Source organism: Lonchura striata, chromosome 2 (assembly GCF_050655825.1).
Source record: "Lonchura striata isolate lonStrDom1 chromosome 2, ASM5065582v1, whole genome shotgun sequence".
Taxonomy (NCBI): domain Eukaryota; kingdom Metazoa; phylum Chordata; class Aves; order Passeriformes; family Estrildidae; genus Lonchura; species Lonchura striata.
The window spans coordinates 143,875,066-143,896,758 of record NC_140704.1 but is presented as its reverse complement, the minus strand read 5'-3'; the positions used below and the strand labels follow the sequence as shown (position 1 = coordinate 143,896,758).

Genomic DNA, 21,693 nt, shown 5'->3' with positions numbered 1-21,693 from the left:
CAGCCATCAAACAATGAGTATGTTCAACATTAAGCAAGTATGTAAACAACATATATGGTGCTTGCAGCAGTTCTGTCATGCACAAAAATACAAGCCCAAATGTTAATACAGAATATGCTATTTAAATGGGGAACAGAGCAGCTTTGTGATTCTTTACAGCATGAACACTAGCTCTTCTTTATAGTTGTTCTGTAAAATTCACACAATTTTATATGCTACTCTTGAAATAACACAAACTGAATTCCAGAGTTGCTTTCATGTGAGAACCTATGGGCTCATACAAGAGTTGTGTGAATGACTTCACTTTGCAGTGCTATTACTTGGCAAATTCTAAAACTGCAACATGGGACTAAACAAGTGTTGGATTTTTATGTGGCATCTCTGCGGCCATCTGAACTCTCAGTCTTTAAAGTAAGTCTGCTTCCATTGGTGTCTGCTTTTCATTTCCATTATTGAGCTGAATTACAAGATAAAATGTTACCACCTTTGGAAATTTAACTTGGTTACTGTAGCTGTTTGCACGTTTTCCTGTATGCCAGAATTTTTCATTCAACTTAATGGCAAATCTGACCCTGTATTCCTTTAGATGTCTCTAAAACCTTTGTTAATACCTGTCTTGTTGAGTCCAGTGAGTTCCCCAAGCTGCTTTGATCCACTGAGGAGAGGAGCAGTGAGGAGCACTGTGTTCCTGCAGGCTGCAGCTGTGTGGGATGGGGGCTGCGAACACCGGGCACGTCCTGGGACCTCAGAGACCCTGACCTGCACTGGGGAGTGACTGGGCAGAGTCCAGGGTGTGCAACTTCTCTGCAGGACACGTTAGGGATGTAGATGTGCTGATTCTGCAAACTCAGCACTCTAAAAGCCATAAGCTGGTCTGAGCTGTGTAGTTTCAGGAAGAATGTGGTTCCTGCAGCCAGTGGATGTGTGGCAGACAGGCAGGGAGAAAGATGTGCCTGAATAGGAGATCACAGAGGGTTGCAAACAGCAGTCTGCTTCTAAGATTCAAGTTAGGGGTTTTTTTAAATCATCAGTTTTAACTTTATTTAAGTTAAAACTTGTGTTGGACTGTGATGTTAACTAAAACTTACCACTTTATGCATGGATTATTCAATTTTTAAAAGTGAAGACAAATCAGTGCCTGTGTTTAAAGCCCTGTGAGACTGCATTCAGTTCAAGATGTTTTTTTGTTTTGCTTAGGAAAGCAGGAGTGACCAACTAGTCCCAATGTCTGTAAATTTTTAGAGGTCTTAGTAAATGTCTTTAATTTGTTCTGTCTTGTTTGTGTAATCCAGATAATATTCTTCTTTGTCAAAAAAACTTCACCAGAGTAAGGAAATAAAACTAGATGAGGCTGCTACTGCAGTCCTAAAGCAAAGCTACTGCAGTGCACATGCATTTATTAAAATATTTTTTTCCCCCACAGACCTAAAGATTTTCGAAGGAAGTAATAAGAATGAAAAAAAAGTGCCATCAGGAGTGCCTCTCCTTCAAAGAAAATTCTTCTACTATGGAAGGATCTGTGCACCTCAGCCAACCCTTCTCTACTGAACGTTTCTGACAGCTGTTAGCAAATTTGACTTGGTAAGATTATAGAATCACTGTATTTGAAACAGCTAAGAATGGGTTTTATCTTGTTAATGGCATCTGTACTCTGCATTGCATGATTTGGTATTTTTTAACAACATTTGATTTGATACTGTTATTAAAGAATTAATACCTTTGTAATGAATATTTGCGTCTCATAGAAACAAGACATTGACTACTGCTATGAAGTAGCTCACTGTAAAAGTTGCAAAACTTTATTCCGTGTAGGAGAATAATTATGGTCACCAGCCACAATTTTTCATCCTTGAGCTTTGGCCATCTTTGGTACATTGTGCTCTAAGGAACAAAATGACAACTACTATTTTTTTATAATCTTACTTTTTCAGACTACTGTTTATCTGCATCTAAATCTTGGGTGTGCTAAATGACAACAGCAAAGGTGGCTCTACTTTCTAGCTGCTGAATATCATTAAGTGTGTTCCTAATGGTATTTTATTCTTGCTGTTGAGATGTTACATGATTGTCTTTGGGAGAGTCAATATCCCTATGGTTCTGTCTGCCTTGGAAAGCAGCAGACAGAGCACTGCTCCACTGGGCATGGCTTTTGCAGGTGGCACACTCTGTTGGTCCAGAGTGTTGATAGCTCTGCTTGCTACCAGCCAGAACACCCCTTTGGGGTTGTGCAGTGCATTTTCTGAAGTGACTCTTCCTCACTAGGAGAAGGTCTACTGTCAGCCCAGTAGAAGAGATTTCATTGATGAAGAGGAGGACAGTCCTGAGATGTACAGGACAGCCTCTCCGTGTCGGTATATGGCTGAAGAAAAAGTGTTCAAAGCCTATGCTTTCAATTTAAACGGCCATTCTTGAGCTAAATCTTGCTCAGTCTCCAGTGCTGTTCAAAGCTGTTTATTGAGTCTCTTTTCAACTTACCTTGTTTGTAGATTATGAATTGCTCTGTGCTCAAGTGGTTGGGTTAGTGTTTTGCCTTTCTCTCCTTGTTAGGCATCCCAACTACACCTGCCAGTCTTTTGACTTGGGCATGTCAACATAAGCAATCTGCACACATCTGCAGTTGGTACAACTACCTCAGCTCATAGTTACTCTCTGCATTTGTCCATATACAACTTAAAAAATATGGCTAAATAATGTTTATACTGCATCCTTTAAAATAGAACTGTTGCCCCAAAGTGTTGGAAACCAGAAATACATTTCCTTCTCATTGCATTCTGTCCCCTGAAGATCTAATGCAGTTGTTTTGAGTTAAAAATCAAATGACTACAGAATTACTATACAAAAGCTTGCCACTTTTATTTGCATACAAAACAGAAATGACAGAGGTTCACAATAAATTATCAGTGTGCTCCCACGGAACATTCTTGTGTATTTATTTTAGGTGAGTTAAGAAAACAGTGGTCTGTAATGTAAGAAATCTTTACAAAAGGATAATAACCTGGGTGCAAGGACACCTGATGCATTGTTCTCCAGTGGAATTAGTCAGGTTACTCTGCTAGTAAACAATTAATCCAAAACAAACAGAAAGTAATCAACTGGAAAAAAATGGATAGCAAAACATTAACTTTTGTGAATGGTTCTACGTACACCACCTAGCCAGATGCATTTTTTCAGATACAGTTTGAAGAGTGAACGGAACAGTACTCCAAAGGAAAATCTACAAGTGACCTTTCATCATCAGCTAGCACCAACCCACTAACATACTAAACTTCTGGCATGCAAGATAATTACCATTATTTGTTGTGTCAACTGGCCATGTACACTTTTTTCTCCTTTAACATAAGAGCCTGTAAACATCTTCAGTGACAGGTGAGGCACCGGGGCAAAAGGCCAAACACAGGTGTGCATAAAATGTTTCCCTTTTTTAAACAGTTCATTGAGGGGGGCTTTTTCCATTCGCCTTTGTGCGTACTGGGGTCTTGGCACTCCTTTTGGCTATCCTCCTTGCGAAGCGACTGATTCCCGGGGATCTCAGCTCAACAGCTTCCATCTCTTCTTGAACAGGAGTAAACTCTGGTTGAGCAAGATGAGGTGATGGATAGGACTGGGAGTATGGGGATGGTAAGGGGTAGGACCCGTGAACTACGTACGGCTGTTGCTCACCATCATAAAGGTCCTCAGGGTCATAGATTTGGTAGGAGTTATGTGGCAACTGCACTACTGGGATGTCTTGATCAGTTGGCTCACCGTATCCACCTTAACCCACCACCACCAAGAGTATTCATACGGTTAACACAGGAGAAGGGGAGTAGAAAATTGAAGCATTCATTAGGAAATTGACATTTTATATATAGATATATTTCTATATAATGTGTGTGAGTATATATATATAATCTTTAAATACACACCTTTTATTCACGTAAAGGAACAATGAAAACATTTAACAAAATTAATAAGCTGGAACAATTGGAAACCCACCAACAGACAGCCAAGTTAGTTGGAAACCACCACCACAATTTGTCAAATATCCGGTTGTAATACTGTGTTCATTATACACTGCACACTCTGCCTGCTATAGCTTATTCCAATTATGAGCTAGAATACATGAGTAGCAGGCAAAAACAGGTCAGGCAATAATTTTTAGCAGTGCCAGGAAGCCAAGTGCATGTACAGCAGCTGTAAGTTCATTAGTGGTAGTCATTATCGTTGCTGGAAAGCACAGAGCAGTTCAGCATCCATCTCTGACCTTCAGCCCAATGAGACCTGAACCAGAATGAGCCTTTCACCTTCTGTATTGGTAGCCATTGTAAGGGATTGGGCCTTAAAACAGGAAATGAACAATGGGGAGGGGAAGTGAGGAGAAAAGGATAGGAAGAGACGACAACAAAAACATTCAGGTAAGTAAAACATACAAATCAGCTCAGGGGCAGATTAAACTCTAAACATCAAACAAATATGCCTTATGCATAACATTTGTAGTTTAGTGCTTTACTAATAAATTTTTATTTTAGGTTGGGTGATGTAATTTTTGGTAATAGTGTTAACTTCTTCCCATGGCCTCTACGTGCTATAATGAGATGGGAAAATAGGATACAGAGAAGATATAGAAAGAATAATTTTCTCCAGATGGCTTCACTGGTTAATGATGGACACGTGCATCCCTGTGCCAGGTTACATTACTACAGGTTTAGTAAGGGTCATGCTCTCATGCCACTCAGAGGCACATGGAAGGGGAGGCTGAGCAACACATTTGAAAAACTACAAGTGTAAAAACTCTGCTGTCACAAACATGAGTTGGTAGGGCTTCAACACAGAATATGGAGATGGAGCAGGCTCATACAACTATACAAACACGAACAGGACAAAACCCACTAGGCAGGATGGGTTTTACGGGCTGGGATCAGATGGTGGTCACTTTCCTTTGGTCACTATGCTGGGTCACCTTCTCTTCGTGCTGCAGTCCCACAAAGTAGAGCCATTGGACACGCAGGTTTTTAGGGGCCACCACATTTTAGTGCAAGTTTCATCGGTAGCCTCCATCTCACTTGGGCTGTTAGAAAATGCCACCCACACCTCTGCTAGCGGCAGCTGTCCTGACTGCTGGCTACTCACCTCCCATGCCGTACCCAGCGCAGGAGGATGGGTCACAGTACCCTGGAGGCCCAGCAGGACCCTGTGAGCCCGGGGACCCCGTGTGACCAGCAGGACCTCGTGGGCCTGGAGATCCTGGTGGTCCCGGGCTGCCAGTTCGACTTTCTCCTGGAGGTCCTGCATAGAACAGAGATTAAACATCTGCATAGTGTCATGAAAGCAGGGATATGAGGCCATCTTTCCTGGCCTGGAAAACATGGCACTGAGTGTGTCATAAACACTTTCAGGAGACAGTTTGAGAGGAGGAGCAAGGCATCCTGGCTCTGGCTCCCCTGGGCAAACTGAGGGAAAGACTTCAGCCTCTGGCAAGGAAGACAGAGCAGCAGCTGGAGAGGAGACCCACTTCCAATGAGCTTCCTCTCTGGCTGCTACTTCATTTTCCTAGCCCAGAGACGGCTTCTAGGCAGAACTGGAGCAAATGTTTCACCAAACATCAGACTTCTGGAAATGGATTTTCATGGGGAAAGGACAGCCCTGGATGCTTGCACAGCTCTTGATTCATCCCACTTCCTTTCAATACAGTTTCTGGGTAATGCTGTGACTTGATACCAGTGCCTAATGGCCAAGATACCCTCATGAGCAATTTTACTCCTATTTCAACAGGACCTGGTTATCACTCTCTCTGCTTTTTCAGGACCTAAATATAAATCCATGTGATATAATGTGCTTAATTACTATATATTTCTCTGTCAACTCACATTTATGTATGACATTAAGTCAACGAGAAAACAAATATAATCAATCCAAACTAATGTTTTCCCCTCCTAGAATCCATGTCAGAAAAAAAAATTCATGAAACATTTTAAAAAGGTGGGCTTGGGGAAGCAGTTTATCATAGGGAAAATGAAAATATTTGTGTGATGGGTGACACGATCTTGTGGCACATCCCAACATGATATTACATAGTAAGAGTATTATGACAGTTATGGTGCCTGAACTGCTACTCTTCTGTTACTCTCCTTAAGGAGAAAGACAGAGCTGCTGTAAGCTTCTTGACATGTGGTCAGAGTGGTCTAATCCAGATGCCTCAAATGTAAGTTTACCTGTGGATCCTGGTGGGCCTCGGGGTCCTTGTGTTCCAACACCTGGATTGCCTTTCTCTCCTTTCTCACCTGGTAAACCTAAGGAAATAGTATTCAATCACATTTTGATCAAAAGTGTGAGTAGTGTTTATTATTGAACCAGGATTATAGTTCCATATGTTATTTTTCATCTAAAAACAGATGGCAGAGAAGGAAGAAGGTGAAAATTAAAAATTGTTTGGTTCTTTTTCCATCCCTCCCCTGACAGCCTCTGAAGGGAAAAGTCATTCTTGGGGTCTTAAACATTCCTGCTGCCATGGTGGTTTCATCAGGATGGCATGCAGAGGCATCAGCCAGTTTCCAGGCTGCACTTCCTGTGGAAAGCTGCCTCTGAACTACACCAGTGCGCTACTATTGTAAGTCAGAAGAGTCTTCCAAGCCTCATAGCTATAAATTACTGTGTGGCCCAAAAAAGTCAAATTTCAGTGCTACAGCAAATTTTCCTTCAAACATTTGCCCACCAAAGAGTGGTACAGAACAAGATTGTTCATGGAGAGAGTTGTTACCAGTTATGGCAGATTCTTTCTAACACATGAGAAAGGAATTTTATCACAGTCAAAATCTGACCCCCATGTAAAGCACAATCCAAGCATTTCCCAGTCTTGAAACTCTGATATTCCAACAGGCAGACCCAGTGAGTTGTGCTCCTGCACTCGCTTGTGGGGCTAAGTTTCTCTCCTTGTGTCTGATCCATGGAGATCACAAATCTCATAGTTGAGAGAAAGCACTGCTAACTTCCAGCTTTCCATCCTCAGCACTATTGCTATGGCATCCTATAAAAGCACTTGCTATATGTAGCCATCACAATAAGCAGTGTTGAACTATAGTAGGTGTCAGAACTATAAATTCCAGACCCTGAGTTTCCACTGGTGACTTGGAAATTCTCATAAAGTCTGTGTTTGATTTGGATGGTTCAAAGACACCAAATCCTGGCTGGTTTGTAGGACCTCTCTCCCCCCATTTTCCAGACCTCCCTCCCAGCACTGCTAATTGCTCTCCTGGCTTCACAGCTTCCCCACTTTCAGAATTAAAGTCTATACATGGCACCTTCAGCAACACAGAGCAGGAAGAAAACAGATGCTGCCCTGGATGGGGCAATATCTACAGTTCCACTGACTGGGCTCCTTCCCTCCTCTCTGCTCAGGTAACTGCTACCTCTTAGGGCAAAACAGCTGGAGAACACCTCATTTTTGCAAGGAATCACAGAATATGCCAAGTTGGAAGACACCACAAAGATCATCAAGTCTGGTTCCCAGCCCTGTACAGGACCATCACCATGAGCCACCATGTGCCTGAGAGCATTGTCCAAAAGCTTCTTGAGCTCTGTCAGGCTGATGCTGTGGCCACTTCCCTGGGGAGCAATTCCAGTGCCTGAACACCCTCTGGGTAAAAAACCTTTTTCTGATACCCAGCCTATGCCTCCCCTGACACTTCAGGCCATTCCCTTGGGTTTGTCACTGGTCACCACAGAGCAGAGATCAGTGCCTGCCCCTCCTGACAAGGAAGTTGTAACTGCAATGAGGTCTCTCCTCAGTCTCCAGGCTGAACAAACCAAGTGGTCTCAGCCCCTCCTCATCAGGCTTCCCCTCAGGGAGTTACAGAAGATATTTTTTACCTTCTTAAGCTAATTTGTAATGGAAGCAAATAAATAAAAAGTCTAAGTGTGGAAAAAATTGTAATTAAAACCCCTCAGTGGCAAAGAATTGCTCGCACAAGTTTATCAAATACGAGTCTGCTGAACTGAAGTGGATTCAGCATCTGTGGAAGAGTTCTGGGTCTTCTGCAGGAGCAAGAGGCTTCCAGGGCAACATAATGTCTGGCCCAACGACATGGAAAACACAAGTTACACCACTGCAACCAGTAAATCCACAGTGAGCACATCATTTTTAACCAAATCATGGAAGACCTTTTTACCTTACCTCTACAAGGTTCTTTGTCACTGTCCTGGCATAGTTAAGGCATTGCCTGTTTGTTTTGCTTTTTTGCCTTTTATTTCCTTCAGTTGTATAATTTTGAGGGAAGGGTGGTGGTGGTTTTTTCCACATGCTTGAAATTTGCTTAGCCCTGGCTTGCTTCAAACATATGCAGAAACTCATCTATTGCAATTCTCTGTCTGTGCTGCAGGCCTTGTAATAAGGTAAATGTTACAATCCAAATTAACTCTCACCACAGAGGACCTGCAAGGAAAGGTTTGCCCTTTGCAAAAGGTAAAATCTGTTTGTGTGAATTGCTTTTTTCCTTAGAAGATTGACCCATTACAACCATCTGCAATCTACACAGCTGTTTAGTACAAGGACCATTGCTTATCCTACTGCATGATAACATTACTTGGTGACTTCAAAGGCAACAGCCACAATGTTTTGAAATCACAGCCTGCCATGCACTCAATTATAATTATTAACACATAAAACTACACACTCATATGTGATGTTCACAGGATAAAATGTCAGTAAGAAATGCTAAACATGGAATGAATCTACTCAGGCTAAGAAGAAAACATTTATTCTAGAATAAATGATGAATATCTTGTGCAGGGCAAACCTTCTTCGAAAGCAAACACTGAAGGCCAAGATAAAAGTCTGCATCAGGTTTCTTTTAGTCTGATTTCCAGTAAAGTTTATCCAAGTTAAAGAGAACATAAACACTGAGGCAAAAATATCCTACTCTTAAGGCAAAATGCTCATGAGTTAAAGCCATGAGCTTCCCTAAGGGACTTAAGAGACTCACAGACCTCTTGGTTCACTCCTGATAAATGGCAGAATATTCAAAATTGACCCAAGTCATATTTGGTGCTAGCAGAGCATGGCTCACAGAAAGTCAAGCAAACAAGCCATCACTCTTGTGGGTTACTGCATTGTGGGTTGCTGCAATGGTTAATTGCCCTAGAACGAAAGTGTGTGTATCCAAACTGCCATTTGAGTTACGAATGCCTTCGGATCCCAGGAACTGCTTTCATATCTGTGCTCTGGACATGCTTCAGCAATAACATCAAACTGTCTCCCCCCTCATAACCATGGCTTTACGTCTTGTCCCCATCCAAAATACACGTCTTCAGTTCAGCCCCATGGAGATCACAAGCAAGTGAAATCAATTATTTCCAGCCCTTCATTAAAAATAACTGATAGCATCAGTTATTGAAAACACCAAACTCATGAACATGTTCTCTAGCAAAGAAAAATAAATTTCCATGGTATCTGCACAAATGGAAATCTCAGGTGTTCTTTACCTGTTTTGTCTTCAAGAAAATACTGTCCTGTGAGAACTATGCACTTAAGAAAAATTAAACTATACCAAAAATGTCCTCTTTTCAAGATGTTCAGCTGTGAGCATAGTGTAAAATAACACATGGTTGTGATTTTTTTTCTTTTCTAATACAGATGAAGCTAAAACTGGAAATTAAAATATTTAGTTGATGAAACTGGGAAAAGTTCCATTTAATTCCACTGAAATTTTGCCATCACAGCTGTAAACGTGTCTTTTGATAACACATGTTTAACTGGCTCTTTCATATGAAGCCAGGAAGTAAATAAGGATGAAGCTGTGCTTGAGAACAGTAACTTTCCCAGTGACAGCTTAGGTATTTATTGTATTTTAATCATAGTGGGGATGGGCTGAGTAGCTGTAAGTTTTATTCACCACTTTAGACCACATAAGAGCTGAAGTCCATTCAGTAGTAGAAGAGCTGCACTTTCACAGCATCTGAAAGTTAGCAGTGCCTCAGAATAATTTTTACTATGGCTTTTCCATTTTTCCACAAAGTTGAGAAAACTACCCATATATTACAAAAATAACTAGAAACCAAAAAGAAGAAAACAACATGTTGATTCTTTTGGTTTCTGTACCATTTTGCAGAGATGCAACTACCTCCTGGGCACTCAGAAGTCAGGCACTAGTTGTTTAAGTCCCAGATCATAAACAAAAACAAAACAAAATATGTTCAAACTAGCTGAAAGGAAGATAGAAACCAATGCTGTGAGCTAGTTAAAATTAAAATAGAGATAAGGGCTGTGAATAATCAGTGTTTGTTTTTTCTTCCAAACTCCTATACTTATGCAAATAAGCAAAGAGCAAAATTGTAGTGATTTATCTGGGATTATATGCTGTAGGGGCCTGGTAATACAATGTGGCCTCTCAGCTGGCAACAGACACTGAGAACTGAATCTGGCGAGGGAATGACTTGTCCTTTCTCACTGAGGTGGTCTTTCTTGGAAAGACCAGCTCAATGTGCTACTACTAAGGGGAATCCCATCCAGGAATGGGACATCATGGACATAGAAGTTCAAGTGGAGGTTTCTAACAGAGCTCCATACACTCAATCCATGTCTCTTTCCAAAGCCTCTGATTAATGCTTGGCAGAGTGACAACATAAACAAGGGAAAAGAAGCTGTTAGCCAGGCAAGTTAGCAGGGAAGTTCACTGATGTCTCCCACTGCTGACATTTCCAGTAAAGGTCTCTGTGGTGCACCATTTCTAGACAGTTCCACATGCTGCTTTATGAAGTGCCCCCTTCTTATAGATTGGGCTTGAAAAGGTGGTAGGCAAGAGAGGTGAGCTGAAAGAAACATCTGGCCTTCTTCCCACTCCACCAGAACCATGCCACTCAGCTCAGAGCTCGTAACAGGCTCTTGTAGCAATTCCAACGGTTTGAGGGGGGGAAAGCAGCACTACTAGATAAGCAAACCAGTGGTTTTTCCTTCTAATGACTATTACTTCTTAGCACACTCGGCTGCAGGGAATTTCCTGAACTTAAATGCACAACTTGACTTTCAGAGTTGCAAATCTGGCACTGGGCTTGAACATTAAATCGGCTTCATATGCAACCAAAATGCTGATGACATTAATGGAACACATTTTACATAAAGACTTCCAGGTGGCTGGCTGGAGATCTTCAGGACGGGATGAAACATTGTGTTTGCCGAACAAGTTAAATGAAAACAATGCTCCAGAACATAGCAAGGGATGGAGTCTGACTCCATTTACTCTCCTCTCTGTCGTCACTGGAAACTTAAAAACCCTTCCATCCAGAAGCTGAGCAATTTAATCTGCTGCTTCCATGTATGACATGTCAAATCAAGCAAGAATTGGGAATCCATGAAAAACTTCCAATCATTCTCCACAAGCTGGTTAAATAAATTTAAATTTTAATTTTTGCATTTTGGGGTTGGCTTAAAGCAATTCCTTAGAAATTTATTCAGAAACACCATGAGTCTGTAGCAAAATATATCTTTCTGCTCAGTAAAGTCCTACTGCATCAAACACACATCAGTCTGAAAGTTTAGTAGTTTCTGAAGAAATTAAAACCTCAAGAAGCAATAAATTATTATATGCTTTCATCTCATTTCTAAAGGAGCTCCTTCCTGTTTCTTTCAGATTCTTTTTAAGGCTCCAGTTACATGAATGTCCTAAAATCTATTTTAACTCCAAATAAATTAGACAATTATTTTGTCTTAAAGTTTACGCATGGATTCTTGATTCTTGAAACAACTTCATTTTAAACTGAAAATATTGTAGAACACTCCCAACATTTGGTATCACATTTTATGAAAATCTGACTGCAGTTCTGAAAGATGCTTGATTAGAGCTTTCTCTCTACCAAGTATAAAACTCCCCACAAGCACTACCTGCCAAAATCAGTTCCTTCTAACATCAGTTATCCATATAGAGAGGGAAGGGGCAATATTCTTTTTCATGTCTTTTTACCCTTTCTGCGCTCTATTGCCAATGCTGCTTTCCAAACATTCATATTGTCTGCAGTGGGCCAACCCACATGATGTTTCATTTAAATGACTGTATCTAATCAGTCTGTGATCCCACAATATGCATGTCTGGACATCAGCACAGCAAATACAAAAAAGTACAGGCTAAATGTTGGATATGTTCCTTTTTTGTAGCCCGGCATTTTGGTTTTCCCTTTCCCAAAGTCCTAGCTTGAAAATTCTCTTCCCAGAAAGAAGGGAAATATTTAAAATATGCTAGTGTGGAATCAAATATCCTGAAATCTGTATTCACTGTGTCCAGATCACCCTTTTTAGTGTCAGTTCCTCAATTGCTGTCTCTTCCAATCTTCTTTTCTACTTGTCTCACACTACCTCATTCCTCCTCCTTTCTGGACAGTGCCTGTTTTTTGCTCAGCTGGAGCAGGCAACAGCAGGACTGAAGGGTCAGCACCTGAAACCTTCCTTTTTTTTTTCAAAATGGTAATGAGATTTACAGTCTTGAGGGCAAGACTCACAAGTTCACTCAAAAGACTTTCTATTTAAAAAGTATTTAGTTAACTATGGTTATAATAGCTACTGTGAACTGGAACTATTAAATTCCTGAATAGTCTTCACAGCAGTTAATTTTTAAAATCCCAGTTAGCATATTTTGTAACAGCAACACCAATTCACTGCTTCTGAATATCACATTTGTCTCTTGGGTTTTTGGTCACCTCCTCATGTGATGTTCTTTAAAGCACTTTCACAATTATAGATCTACTCAGTATTATGTCCTGAGGTTAGTGCTACTCTGGGACACAAAAGATAGCCAGGGGTGCACAGAAAGAGAGTGAATCAAACATGGAGCTTGTTTCATTATTAGACAATGCTCATGGAGGAAAGGAGAATGGGATCTAGCCTGCACATGAGAATACAGAAGATAATTCTTGTAAATGTTAAATGTATTACTTCTCTCTGACCTCACCATTTCCTCTTCTTGATTCTCCAAGCCCCTCAAAGTAGGAATTTTTCTCTCTTTTTATCAATCTTGCTTCTTTCAGGTGATCATGACTCAGAAATTCCTAGACTGACACATTTGAAGTTATCAGAAAAGCTCAGCATTTCCCCAACATACACATCAATTTTGCATCTGACTCTCTTCAGTTGCTCTTTTGCATATACATTTAGAGATTACGCTCACTTTAGAGTCTTACTAAGAAGAAACATGATGTGATGGGATGTGCACAATTAGATTCCACCAATCTTCAGCAGTTTAAACATTAAACCTCTGTTTGATCCTGCCAAAACACACTTGGCAAAGCCTGCATGATTTTCATGACAGAGTCTCCAAAGCCTTCATTATGGTCTGTGTTAAGCTCACCAATTAATTAATGAGAAAATGTTGCTTTCACATTTAGACGGGAGACAAAAGTTGTTAGAATGTATCAGGAAAGGGAGGTATAATTTTGTGTTTGTGAAGAATGAAGCCTACCTCTTTCTCCTGGTCTTCCTGGCTGACCAGGGCTTCCTGGAAACCCTTGCATGCCTGGTGATCCTTGCTCACCCTGTGGCCCTGGAGCCCCTGGCCGACCTGGCTCACCAGGAGGTCCCGCGATGGTTCGTGTTGAGACAGACTGGCTTGGAATCTGGTTCAGAATCGAGTTATATCTTGCCATATGACCTGTCAGGAATAAAAAGTTGTCATTTTCAAGTAGCAGTGGAAAATCTGGTTCCGCACAGTTTCAGCAGAATACTAGGAGGTTCTCAAGGCTGTGGTCTGTCATGCTTTGGAAAGTTGTGTACTACTAGGGAAGAAGTAGTAGGTTAGGGAGGGCACAAAAACTGGAAGAACAATTGTGCAGGATTTTATTTTCTTACTTCAGTAAGGGTTTGGGAGGCATCTGTATTTTATGTCTATAAAAATTTTAAATTGGTGCAGCAGAAGCTTCTGTATACTGTAATAGCTTGGAGACAATTCCAGCTTTTTTTTTTCAGAAGGCTGATGCTAATCAGCACTAGCTGGACATAAATCCAGTTGAACATAAATCTAGTTGAAACATAAATCTCAACTGTCTAGTCTAAAACAAACAGATACCCTTGGATATTTTGAAAAATGTCATATTTGTAATTAACTGTGGCAGAAAAATCCATTCTAGAGAGAGGAGCATATGGACTATTTACTTGCCTTGGATGAGCTGCTCACACACTTGACGAGCAACAGCCCGGACCATTGCTTGGGACTGGAGATCGCCCTGGATAACAACAGCAGCAGAGTCATGCAACTTTTCTTGAGTCAGTTCTGTGCTGACAGCACTTTGAGCAAAGAAAGATATTTATTATTGCTGAGACATTACATCCTCACAGATGAGAAAGTAAAGCCAAAGAAATTTTGTGATTTCATTGGCTTCCATTTCTCTTTTTGGCCAGCAATCAGAGGTCTGAAAAGATAACCCTAATGAGGGATTTGGAGGCATGCTTACTGCCACATACTTCCCACCTTCAAAACATTAATGTAGCTATAAAAAAGACCATGTCTGGAAAAGAAGGAAAGTTTGCTTAATTGCAAAGAGAAAACTACTGTGCCTGTAAACAGAAACATACATTTTTGGGAAAAGCTCTTTATGAGACAGAAGGCCAGGCAGGAAGAAAAACCCACAGCTAACATGAACACAGACTTACCCTTTCACCCCTTTCCCCCTTAGCTCCAGGAGGACCCTATGAAAAGATTCAATACAAAATTAATTCTCTTTTTGCTCTGTTCAAAATTTTTAACACCAGAACTTTGTCTGCCTTGCAGATTCATAGTAAAGGGAGAAGAAATAAACAATAAACAAGCTTTCAGGAGGTTAAGTGACAGTCACAAATACACTTCTATCATTTCAGTACTCAACAAAATGTTCACCTTTGGCAAGTACGTGGGAAAAATTACTTTCACAAGAGTTTGCCACACATTGAATTGAAATGATGCATTTCACATGGCTGAAACAGGTCTAAGTTTTACAAAAATAGCAGCCTGAAATTTGCTGTACTGAGACTCGGCATCCATAATGAACAGAGTAAGCAATGGGATTAAGCTGCACAGAAAATTACGTTTGACATTAAGGATAATGTAATACTGTAATGATAGTGAGGAGGATTATAGATTTGAAACCATAGTCTAGGGCAGTTGCAACTTCACCAATGTCAGTTTTTGGGGTAGGCTACATATTTCTGACCAACAGACAAGGAAAGGTCTGTTGGTCAGAGCCTGATGCTAATAGCACCAAGGCCATGGTTTGATGCCTGTATGGGCCAGTCACTTGAGAGCTGGACTTGGTGATCCTTGTGGTTGCTGACAGATACGTGGCTAAGCACAGCTTATTCTATCCTTGCAGAGAGGAAACTCCTACAAGACTAGAAGACTATTTCTAACTCTATAACTCTATGTTTTGGAATAGAAAGCTCAGTAATTTTTCAGCCACTTGCTTTTTTCTGCACTACTAGAGTCCAACCATGAACAACAGAGCTCTTGCATGACTCACGGGAATATCTACACTCTAGAAAATTTTGTTCAGTATTTGGAAATATGTGTTTGGACAGGAACTGCATAGTCAGCATTCTATATATTGATAGTAAAAGTTCAATAGCTCATCAAATCTCCTTTGTATATTCCATTATTACACTTAGAAACTATGCAGACCTAGGCATTAGATTATTGTCTCTGCTTATGTATCATCAGTCAATTTAATTTCATTTCCACTTAACCAAATGAAAATTCTTGCATTGGCTAAATCTCCAAACCAAACTGGATTTTGGAAAAAAGTTTTCTATTCTACAAATAGAGTCAGAAATCCACACTGTCCCATTCTGATGTCTTTAAAAATGAAATAGAATGTCTACTGTAATAGATGGGGAAAAGCTGAACCATCTTTATAATTAAAAAAGTCATCAAATGTTAAAATATGAATACATAATGTTGTCTGAACTCTTACAGAGACAAAGAAGTTCACTATAATTTTTCTTTTACGTAAAATATATATTAATTTCATAGCTGTATTCCTTTCTTTCAGTCAAAATGTTTTGTTCTGGGGTTTTTAAAATAATTTATAAAAAAATAATATCTGAGAGATAAACTTAATATTGGGAGGTTCCTAATACAATTTTAGATATAGAGGATATAATTTCCCAAAAATTATATAGATTATATAAACAGCTCTAGTCATGAGTCCTTTGTTATGATTTAAAGACAGAATAACCTCAAAATACAGGTTTTTATTCATATATTATTTTCACAGTTTGGAAATCAGAATAATATTTTGGAAATATTCAGGTTAATAAATACTTGAATTTCCAGAGAGTCACTGGAAGGGCAAAGGGAAAAAAAGAGAATGTAATTAAGTAAAGACTACAAATTCACATAGTTGTGTTTTTGATCTTCTGTTTTGACTCTAATTCTTATATTCCAAACATTGTATGTAAGATCAACAAATATATTTAATTACAAAGAATGAACAAAGAAAGGTCAATATGATGTTTAACTAAGCCACTAACTGCAAACAGATCATAGGCAATAAATATTGAGAAGTTCTGTCAAACAGTGAAGCCAGGCTCAGAAAACAACCAGTGCACAACAGCAGATAGAGAAATATTAGTTGGTTTTACTTACAGGAGCTCCAACATCACCTTGTGGCCCCTGACTTCCAGTAACACCTGGAACACCTGGAGCACCAGGTATGCCCTGTGTGGAAAAAGAATAAAATTGTGGTGATGACAATCAACATCCATGAGTCCTGATGAGGAGAAGTGCACAGACAGTTCTGTCAGTCAAAGACAAGATTCCCAGAGAGAAAACTAATAAATACAATTTGCAGGAAAAACAGCACCATAAGCACAGCTCTGAGAAAAACACTTGAGAAAAATAACTTGGGTTGCTTTCTGGAACAGGCAGAAATTGCTGATCCACTGGACAAAATCCTGGGATGTCAATACTGTGTTCAGGGGGGATGACTCAGAATGTTATTTGTAAAAAACAACAAGATGACTTAGAGAATACTCTGTACAACCAGCAGCTTCCTCTAATTTTTAAAATCTATTTAGAAGGCATTAACTTTGCCTAGCTGCTCTGAGAAGGCTGAAACTGATTCTGAAGGCAACATATATCCTGCACTAGAGGTTGGATGTAGCCTCTGCTGTCTTCCTCGATTATTCTATGAGAGCACCTGTGCTCTCCTCCAGCCTCTAAAACAAGTAAAACTCGGTGGTTCCCTTCAGCTAACATTCCTAATTGGAATTTTTGACAAAAAGAAAATCTTGTTTCAAATGTTAAAAGCAGGAATTCCTTCTTTACAGTGAAGTTGCTTGACTAAGAACAAACTATCAATCGACAGAACATCTCTCTCCCCTTCCCATGGGAGACATTTTCTTCTTGAGCTAAGTAGAAGTGGAAAGATATTACACTGGACAAGCAGCTCTCTGCCAACTGTGCATCATGAGAACTTTAACTTTCTTTGGCCTTGCTCTATCCACTCTAGCATAGATAACAGTGTGACCTGTAATCCCCCCAAATCCTGCTGATTTTTGCAGTAAGAAATTCCATGGGCAATACTCACCATTGGACCAGGAGGTCCTTGTGGGCCTGTGGGTCCATCCTTGCCAGGAAAACCCTACAAAAGATAAATAAATGCAATTTTATCAGCTTTTTATATGTACTTCATTAATCTGTTCTGTTTCATCTAGAAGAAATGTTTTACTTTTGTTCTTTGGTTTTGTTTTGCTTTATTGTTGTGTTGTTTGTTTTTTTCCTAAATTAATACTTGTTGGTAGTGATCTCTCAGGAAAAAAAATTCCTTATTTGCCTGGGAAAGGTTTCTTTCTGAAAAGGTGCTATAGTGTCACCAAGATTAAAAAAAAAAAAAAAAAAACCAGCTAGTCTCACAATATTTTTGAAGAAAAAACAATACAAAATTCTTCATACTGGCAATTTTCACCTCTGAGTGAATTTCACTTAGAACACTTCTGGAGGGAAATAAATGCGAGGGTTTGCTGTCAAACCTCTCTAGCACAAGGTCACGTTCTTACATCTGTTCTCACTGGTTGCAAGCATTCCCAGTCCCACTGATGAGGTGCTGAAAGATGGCAACAGAGAGTGGATCTCCCTGCCCAGCAGTGCTGAACATATGCTCCAGCTATCACTGAGGTCCTGATTCGGGAAGCAGCGGGAATGCTCATGTGGTTTACATTATGAACGTGCCTCAGAGCTTCCAGAAACGAGAGCCAAAAACTAAAGATAACTTGGAAACTGGAAAGCAGTACATCACAGAAAAAAAGACTGACCAGATGTAGAAGAAAATACACTATTAACGAAGTATTCTTACAAATTAACCAATTTGTATTAACCACATTTTGTATCCACATGCCATAAAGCTTGGGTTTCTGACCAGCTTGGAGATTAGGCAATTCTTCAGTTATTACTCAGCCTGAACAAGAGATATATGGTTTTACCTATGGCTCAAGACCAGTTTGAAAGGTGGTTTATGCTGGAAAGTGTTTGGTTTATTGCTGAAATGTTTGAAAATGTTTATGGTGACGCACACAGTAAAGAACGCTCCAGGCCTCAGGATCATGGAGCTTCAGAAGAAAAATTTACAACTTTTTTGGTTTCTACTTTTTTCCAAATCTTTGTTTCTGCCATGGTTTTAGAAATGAATATAACATATCCTATATGCACAGTTTGGAAAATATTATTCAAATCTGCAATCATATTGCATAAAAAATGGCTGTGGAATAATACTATCTGCCATATACCTGGAAAAGTTTTTTAAAAAACTCTAGTAGATGGCTGTTTCAATGCTAAAATAAGCCACATAGTCAACTCACATTATGTTATCTAGGTATCCTTAGATTTGAAAAGGACATATCTTCATATTCTACACTGTAGCCAGATGATGCTGACACCTTCATGTTTATGTTTCACTTTTTAAAGCAAAGATGTAAAACCTCTATTTATTTTTGCTCAGTTCCAAAGCAGGATGAAAACTCAAATGACCCTTTTAAGGGCTTAATTTAACTAGGAGGAGGGAAATATAGTGCTTTCCACTGACTTCTAGGATGTAGTGTGGATTCACACAAGCTTCTAAAGAAAAATAAAACTGTATGTCTTTCTCTTGTCCAAACCCAGTCAAAGAGTAGCATTATGTATGCTCAAAATACATTTTCTTGGAATATATTTCACAATTTCTTTCTTCTGAGCAGTGCTTTTATTCCTGGCTGCTCAGTAATCACCTCCTATATATTCTTCTAGGGTTTATTTCTCTTGGCATTGTGTCTGTATCGCCCACAAAAGATCATCTCCTACTGTATTTGCTAGATGTGAAAATTGCTATATATAAATCAAATAGAAGCCTTGTTCAAGAAAGAGTATGGCAATACCTATTCTCTCATGCTGGTAAAAGACTAAGGTATTTGTTTGTGCTGCCAGCAGCATTTGAAGATGATGTTACTCAGACCACCTGATGGCCAGAATGGATCTGACACTCAGTCTGAACTTTTGAGCTGAGAGCAGAGATTAGTAAGTACCAGGAAATTGGCAGGAAGAGTGGGAATTTATTTCTTCTGGCTCTTCCTCCCATAATTTTTGGTGTGTGTAATGTAGAAGAAAATAAAACACAGTGAGAATTCACAAAGTTGTATTCTGAGTACTGAAGCCTTGTAGATGCTATTTAATCTCCCATTTATTGAATTCTCCTCTTTGCTTAACCACCTCTAATCCAAGGGGGATGACTGGAGGAATTACATAGCACACTGTAGGAATTACATAGCTCTGTCACTTCCAGGATTGAAATGACTCTGCACAAAGCCACTGATTCTTTCCCATGGAACTCCATGTCCAAGAGCAGAATAGGACAGATTTTGATGTGTGAACTAGGATGTAGGTCTTCAAGGTTTATATCATTTCTAGAGAAGAAGTGTAACTCTGACAGAATTTTTTGAAGGGATTTTATTTGCCAAAATACAAATGGCATCACTGGTAAAGTCTCAAGTCTGCTGAAATCAGTACTGCTGCTGACCCCCTTATAAACTCTTGAGCTTTCAGTAGGCTGGAATTTGTTTGGGGGACCTTGTGGAGAGGTGACTTTTCAAGTAGGACTAGATACCAGCAAAAACTTAACTGAAGCTACTGAGTCAGGCTTGAAAGACTTTCATGTAGAGCCTTTTAAAAACCCCTGCAGCCTGGGACACATGACTGCCAATTCAAGATCTGTCTTTCAACATGAAATGCTTGGGACTACTGGTGGAGAAACATGATCTATTCTCTTTACTAAAAGCCCCCTGTACTGCTAGCTGCAAATATGGGGCAGCAAGAAAGGACACCAAACAACCACAGCTCCAGCCACACATAAAAAAACCCAAAAAAGTTGTTTTACACTAATAAAATCTTTCCTGATGCTCTGGAAGCTGAGGAAAGAGGAGGGGACTGTTCCTCATGTGGAGTCTGAGATGTAGATTTAAACAGGTTACCAGACAGGTATAAAATATATTCACATTCAGAATATTTGCTTTATTATCAGAAATAACCTTTTTTTAATTCTGATTCAACATTTACAAAGTATTTTTATATTTATTTCTTCTTCATAGAAAGGTTATGTCATTATGAAAATGAATTTTTTATGAATTCACATAACTGGCAGGGAAGATGTTCAATTTCTTTCTAAAACCCAAGTAAAAGCAAATAAATTAGGGACTAAAAACCAAGTTCAGAAATACAAAAAAGAAATTTTATAGCTTAAGTGTTGAACTACAACATTAGAAAGGAAAATCAAATCCTTTCCTCAACTGATTTCAAAAAGCAAATCAGAAAGTATGAACACTAAAAATCAAAACAAAAAGATGGGAAAGCAAACTGTAAAAGTGAAGTTATTCCAATTATCAGGGACTGAAGGAAAGAAAATCTCCATTTCAGCACTTCATGAGTCTAATATCACATTATACCCAGTTCAAAGTTCTCAGAGATCTCTCAAAAAATATCAGCCCTATGCTTACCATCCATTAAAATCAGTGTGATTTAGCAACCTGCCTAAGTATTCTACAGCACTAGTAGCACTATAATTAAAATATTTAAAGATAAATAAATACTAAATAGGAAGGGATAACTAAGGTAAGAAAAACACAGAAAATCTCAGTTCTAGTCGTATAGTACTTGCAAAACAGTTTGGCATCTTGGCTAACAGGAGGAAACCTAACAAAAGGAACATTATACAAATAGGCAATTTAGTTCCAGGAATTTTCCAGTTCCCCTTTGCTGCTGAAGTTATGCCCTTCAGAATTATCTCTTTTTAAAGTGCTGGGTCTTCAAAGAGACTGCAGTGAAATAATTAGTTTGGAACTTCACCAATTAAAAGCAATTCAATGTTGTCATAACTTCACAGGAATCAAATTAGTTACAACACCATAAAATCAGTATAGGATAATTATTTGTTGCCATAGAAATAAATATAGCTGGACAACATTTCTTAAGGGTCACACAGAGACAATACCAGGCTAACAGAACTAATTTTATGAGCTCTGGGCTGTTTATCCAGCTCCCATGATTAATAGCAAAAAGAAAGAGAACACACAAACAAAGCATTACTACCATATCTATAAAAACAGGCAATTTATGTAATTGCCCTACCTTTTTATAGACAACAGTGGGGTATTCTACAGAATGAAAACCACATGACTTTTCCAGGTTGTATAAAAAGCTTTTGCAGCTCTAGTTTTCCGCAGCTTTTCTCATCTCTGCAACAACC

General features: G+C 39.4%; 2 protein-coding genes across 8 annotated transcripts in view; one reads left to right on the top strand and one right to left on the bottom strand.

Moving 5' to 3' along the window:
* MRPL13 (mitochondrial ribosomal protein L13) overlaps positions 1-3,309 on the top strand; it is a 31,384-nt gene extending 28,075 nt beyond the window's left edge. Inside the window, exons 7-8 of one of the 3 annotated variants that reach the window (XR_002466906.4) lie at positions 1,424-1,581; positions 3,172-3,309. Coding sequence is in view for 1 of the 3 variants with exons in the window: in XM_021546488.4 (XP_021402163.1) it covers positions 1,424-1,448 (25 nt within the window). In the remaining 2 variants the exon portion in view is untranslated. Of the gene's footprint in view, positions 1-1,423; positions 2,912-3,171 lie in introns of those variants that run through there. The other 2 variants (XR_014953036.1, XM_021546488.4) reach the window with 2 other exon arrangements.
* The window catches only part of COL14A1 (collagen type XIV alpha 1 chain), a 110,107-nt gene continuing 91,242 nt past the window's right edge, over positions 2,829-21,693 (bottom strand). For 2 of the 5 annotated variants that reach the window (XM_021546489.4, XM_085572480.1), the window contains exons 41-48: positions 17,515-17,568; positions 16,572-16,643; positions 14,606-14,641; positions 14,112-14,178; positions 13,419-13,607; positions 6,192-6,269; positions 5,110-5,265; positions 2,829-3,753 (exon numbers count right to left, since the gene is read on the bottom strand). In XM_021546489.4, coding sequence (XP_021402164.1) covers positions 3,431-3,753; positions 5,110-5,265; positions 6,192-6,269; positions 13,419-13,607; positions 14,112-14,178; positions 14,606-14,641; positions 16,572-16,643; positions 17,515-17,568 — 975 coding nt within the window. In that variant the 3' untranslated portion in view covers positions 2,829-3,430. Of the gene's footprint in view, positions 3,754-4,070; positions 4,318-5,109; positions 5,266-6,191; positions 6,270-13,418; positions 13,608-14,111; positions 14,179-14,605; positions 14,642-16,571; positions 16,644-17,514; positions 17,569-21,693 lie in introns of those variants that run through there. The other 3 variants (XM_085572481.1, XM_085572483.1, XM_085572482.1) reach the window with 3 other exon arrangements.